Here is a 5,484-nt window from a genome sequence, read left to right on the forward strand (position 1 = left end):
TGGTTCATCAGTTCTATTACCGGGGGGGGCCAGCGACATGCACCTTCGATTTTACACTTTTTTGGTACAAAATTTGTGAAAAAACGTAGATGAGAAAAATATCGATTCTAAGGTAATTTTTCATGCTGATTCTGAATTTTTGGGTTTCAGGTCAAAAAAATCACATCTTGGGGGTTTTTGACCCCCCGACCCCCTTAAGGGGTGGGGGGACTTGGAGGGCAGAGGTCCTAAAAAATTTCTCTCGTCATTCTGAACAATTTTGTAGTACATTATTTTTTGATCCGATGAAGTTTTGCAAAATTGGGGGCACCCCCACCCCCCCTGGGGAAAAATTCAAAATTCTGCTCCGATAGAAATTTTCTATTTTTTACCCCCAACATACCCCTCAAAGGGTTTTTCAAAATTCCCACCCCCCTGGAAAACCCGATTAAATGCGCCACCCTGTATGTGTATACTATAATATATGTATAATAATCCATATGTTAAAACATTGGAATAAATACACAAAATAAAATGCGTTGATTGAAATACAGCGAATACATTATTTTAAATCGAATTATGTATTTTTTGAGAAAAGAAATTAAACAGTATATTATTTTAAGTTTTTCAGAAAAAAAAAATCATCACTAAATGTTGCATTTTGTTCTTATGGTTTTACATTATATTCTCATTGGTTCACAGTAGATAGAATTTGGCAGTTGTCATTGAACACACACATACGCAAACACTCATTCGAATGTTTCAGTGGGGTATTTTACCATAAGCGTTTGAAACATGCTCTTTATGATTTTTGTTTTATTTTATTTTATTTTATTTTATTTGATATTTGAATGTTTGGAACTTGTTTTATCGCCTGTTGTTGCAATGTCAACATACAAATATAGAAAGATAGATCAGAAGGAAAAGCGTCGTTTTGCAAATTAAGCGAAATTTGAACGTGCTTTCATTCAAATAAGCTGAATATTTTTCAAAACTCATAAAACTACATTGTATTCATTGTCGACAAATTATTTCAGTGCATACAGAAACAAGTGCCATGAAAACTATTTAATTTGCCGATAAAGAACATTTCTATTATTTTTACACCATTACTATTCATTTTTTTCTGTTAAATCAATTGCAATTCGAAAATAAATCAAAAGTTTCTTCATAAATAAATTCAAAATCCACTGAAATTTCCAATCGTTTTTAATTTTTACTTTTCTTTCATTAACCTATTCGTCGAAAAGAATCCATACATACGAGTTCTATTTCTATCGAATATGACGAGAGGAGAGTATGTTTTTCTGACTTGTAGTACAATAAACAGGTGTATGTTTTTGCACAGAAAAAATCGTTAATGGAGAGCATGTCTTTTCATAAATTTAGTAAGTGAAATATGACTTACTCTCCTTTTACTACTCGCACACTTGTCAAGAGATATACTCGCCTTTTGAAGTATTTCCAGCTCAAAAATGAATATGTTGAGTTACACTTTCAGTTAAAAATATTGTCTTGAGTTTTACTGATTATATGTTTAACTGTACGCTTGCCACATACTGTCAACAATTTATAAATTGTTGTTACAGTATACTGTATTTTTTTTTGTCTGTATGAATATATCTATGGTTTACGCAATTCAGTTAAACTTTTTAATCAAACCGGTAAAGATGATGGCTTTGCTACTGTTATCCACAATATAGAACATGAATGGATGATTTGCGATGAAGGTTGCCTCATTGAACGGAGGAATATTACTTATTCCAATGATAAGAACACCTATGAAGTGAAAAACAAAAAAAACTTAACAAACTCTAAATAAAAACGATTCCAGAAACAATTACCATTGGCGGCAGCTGCTTCTGATCCTCCTTCGGAAACTGAAATGTAAGCTTTGTGAACTACATCGGCCACTGTCACCGGTTCGCTTGTAAGACCGCTTAAATCAGCATACTCGGAAAACATTTCAGTCATACCCATCTAAAATGTAGGAATGGTCATTTCAAAAACAATAATAATCAAATAATTGAAAAAAAAAAACATACATTCTTTAGAACATTTGGTAGATGTTCAATTTGAAATTCGGTGGTAAATTTTGGAATTGAAACTCTGACCTCTCGCGATGTCATTTGATTCATTATTGGCTCCAAATTATCCTTTACTTTTGATTGCATTGCTGTTAATCCTGAAGGAGTGTTTGGCAAAAGGAATACCATCGAAAAGTTTGAATTTGCATAATTCATTTGAAGCGCTTTTGCATCGAATTCCGGTAAATCAACAAAATTAAAGAATTTACGAAAAGAATTCATAAAGTCGACTGAAACTTTTGTGGTGTCATTCACATAAAAGTCGGCTTTGTGTGTGCTTGTTTCATAGAATTTTTGTTGCCATTCGCCCTTGAAGTGAATGGCATTTACCAAAACAACACGAGAATCCGATGAAAATGCGTCTGCTTCGAAAAGTTCATTAATTTTTCCATTTGTCTTTTCTTCGATAAAATGATTGATTGTTTTAGCAGTAACAACATTATTCGCAAAATTCACCGATTCAACGTCTGATTTGAATTTATCACTAGCAACTTTCCGGAAATTTTCTTTTATTTCAATTCCTTGTTGCACATAGATTTTATTGACAATTGAAAATATTGCATCGCCAGCATCGCTTTCAAGCCTATCGGAAAAAATGAAATAATCGTTTGCAATCGAAGTTTTGTCACTGTTTGGATTGATACAATTTTTTATTTGCTCAAAAGTACGTCCGTTGGTTCCTTGTGATAAAAACGCCAATGCAGTTGCGATCGAGAATGGTGAAATTATCACATTTTCATTTGGGGCTGATTTGATACATTGCTACAATAGTATAAACAACATTTTGATTTTGTTAAATCCGATAACGAATATTCACAGATTTATTCAAATTACCTCGAATAAATTCGAAGAAAAACGAGAAATTCCACTGGCAAATTCAGTTGATGGGATGTTTGACGGTGTCGCCAAGGAATAAATAGCAAATGCAATCAATAGGTGTAACACTAAACGAAAAATGTATATCTTTATTAATTAATATAAATTGTAAGTTGAATGGAAGTGATCAACAAGTTGTTCGCTTTGACTTTAATACAGATAAAAATGAATGTCTTTTACTCTTATGTGTATGATTCACAAATAAACTAAACAGGTTCACCAGCTGTTAAAAAAACACAACAAAAAAATTTATGAAATTAATTGAATGAAATTAATTTCAATGACAAATGAATTGAAACGTAAAGTAATTTTCAATTTACTTTTTTCAAAATTGGAAAAAAACTTACTATGGACTTGTTGAATGTTGTTTGTACCAAAAAAAATGATTTTTCTCTTCACAATACGTGTACTCACCTCGATATTGAGAATAAAAGAGAGAGTGATGAATCTAAGCAGCATCAAAGTTGTTGCTACTCATATGTTTTAGTGCACATTCCGAAACATATACAAAACTAAAAACGCCAATACATTCGAGACCGAAAGTGGCGTCACTTGCTATTTCATTTATCTATATAGATATTTCTCTTTTCTTCTTTCATTCGTTCGTATGCTTTAGATGCATAAGTGCCAACATGCGAACAACGTGAACAAAGCAAAACAAACATATACACGTAAATTATACGAGCTTCAGGATTGACAGCAATGCAATCAAAAGTAATTAAGTTGTCAAAGCAATTGCACCTTTTTTCGGATTCGTTTCTTTTTTGGTTTGAATACAATAGAATGATCGTAGATACAATACTTTTTTCGCATTCGCTCTCTTCCCATTCACCTACAGAGACGTTGCCCATATAAAATACATGGGATACACATGTGCGTTGATGCCGTCGCTGCTGTTCTCGTCTCGTTCCTTCGTATATGGTAGAACGACTGCAACGGAAGCATAACTTACGAACTAGAGAAAAACTACAGAAACGAAGAAATACCAACTTTTTTCATATAGTTAGTAAAGACCGATGTAGCTCAGTGGTTAGAGAATTGGTTTTGGCATACAGTACTCTCGAGTTCGATTCCCACATATCAAAAGATTTTTTTCTTTAAAAAAATATTCAAAACCAATTCTTATTCACATGAGAGAGAGAAGAGAGAGAGGAGAGAGAGCAACGGCACACTCATAACGTTTTCAACAACAAAATACACGACAAGCAGGTCCGTTGCCTTACTCATACATATGAAAAAACTAGTTTTCACATATGCATGTGAAGTTTTTGTGGGCGGAGTCAAAACCGGTTTGGACAGAACCTACAAAATGTATGTGTATGTGTGTGTATATGTGTGTACATGTGCACTAATACTAAAAAACGTGGATGAAACCGGCAAAACTATACTACTCAGATGATTTCACATTATTGAACTTTGTACACTTGCATTTGAATTGCCACTGACACGAATTTCTTCTTGAAATAAAACTAAACAGCTGTATATTTATTATGCACGGCCAATAAATTTCAATATTTTCTTATGCTTACCGATTTGCGTTGCAATCACATTGTTTTTGAAACTCATCTAAATCATCTTCGATTTTTATATGAAACTCATCTCTATTGTAATCGCTATATGCATCCAGCTTGAACAGATGTGATTGATTACACAGCGTTTTACACTTGGTTTCTTTTTGTTTTCGCGTATCTATTGCGATCGTATGCAATAGATTACCAATTATTGACGTACAATTCAATGAACAAAAGAATTCAATTGTTTTTTTTTTAATTCGTTTGGATATGAACCGTTTTATTGATTGTGATCAATTTGAGAAAAAATTTATTTTGTGGACAATAATAATTAATAATTGTTTCATTTAATCACGAACAAAAGAGAAAAGAGACACAAATAACAATTGTGCGTTCTCTACGCACAATGGAAAATTTGACACACAAAATGCTCTCTACCAGAACACATATATTTCTCTTTATTATTACATTTATTTTTGACAGAACCCTATTTGACGTACGAGAATTTAAGCAAGTAGACCATATGCTTTCGTTAGATGGCGCCACACGTAACCTTTTCAAATTCGAATTCAATTTTCTGATTAACTTTTCATCCTATAAACAATGAGTTTTTTCTTTAAATTTTATCCGATTTTTTTATTTATAAATTGAAGTAAACAATGTAGTTAGTACTTGCCAATGAAAACAATCACTTTAATACAATTTATCAATTGATGTCAGTTAAAATGGGATTCATTAAAAAATCAAACCGAATCAAATTGGTCAAAAATTTGAACTCATTTACACTTTTCAAATTTAGTTTCTGGGAAGCAAAAATTTGCAATTGTTCCTGCACACAAAACACTTTTGGTAATGTTGTCAAATGCATTTGAATATTTACAATTTAAAATACATCTCATACATTTCAACTATAAATAGTTCTTGACAAAAAACGAAATTCAACCTAATGGTGATGCGTTACAGTGTGCATTGCTAGTGAAAATAGGCTCAATATTTGCTCAGAGTCATACGAATAGTTTCGATTAGGGATT

General features: G+C 32.3%; 1 protein-coding gene across 4 annotated transcripts; it reads right to left on the reverse strand.

The window, feature by feature from the left end:
* Positions 1-541: 541 nt before the first annotated feature.
* LOC116350999 (antichymotrypsin-2-like) lies at positions 542-4,807 on the reverse strand. Of its 4 annotated transcripts, none has more exons than XM_031783019.1 (6): positions 3,357-4,465; positions 3,123-3,165; positions 2,901-3,010; positions 2,025-2,828; positions 1,824-1,959; positions 542-1,758 (listed from the first exon to the last, which is right to left on the reverse strand). In XM_031783019.1, exons 1-6 carry the CDS (start codon positions 3,399-3,401, stop codon positions 1,619-1,621), a joined length of 1,278 nt encoding a protein of 425 aa, XP_031638879.1. In that variant the 5' UTR covers positions 3,402-4,465; the 3' UTR covers positions 542-1,618. The 4 variants fall into 4 exon arrangements, with proteins under 4 accessions (XP_031638879.1, XP_031638881.1, XP_031638880.1 ...); XM_031783021.1 differs by having other exon boundaries at positions 3,290-3,399; XM_031783020.1 differs by lacking the exons at positions 3,123-3,165; positions 3,357-4,465 and adding an exon at positions 4,472-4,807.
* Between the last annotated feature and the right edge of the window lie 677 nt (positions 4,808-5,484).

Source organism: Contarinia nasturtii, unplaced genomic scaffold (genome assembly GCF_009176525.2).
Source record: "Contarinia nasturtii isolate CC-2019 unplaced genomic scaffold, AAFC_CNas_1.1 Cnas_scaffold_4409, whole genome shotgun sequence".
In the NCBI taxonomy this organism is placed as follows: Eukaryota; Metazoa; Arthropoda; class Insecta; order Diptera; family Cecidomyiidae; genus Contarinia; species Contarinia nasturtii.

Coding starts and splice junctions, on each gene's coding strand:
- LOC116350999 (XM_031783017.1), bottom strand. CDS start 3,401: ATGCTGCTTAGATTCATCACTCTCTCTTTTATTCTCAATATCGAGGTG. Junction 3,011..3,289: donor CAACATTCAACAAGTCCATA/GTAAGTTTTTTT, acceptor TTTTTCGTTTAG/TGTTACACCTATTGATTGCA. Junction 2,829..2,900: donor TTTCTTCGAATTTATTCGAG/GTAATTTGAATA, acceptor ATACTATTGTAG/CAATGTATCAAATCAGCCCC.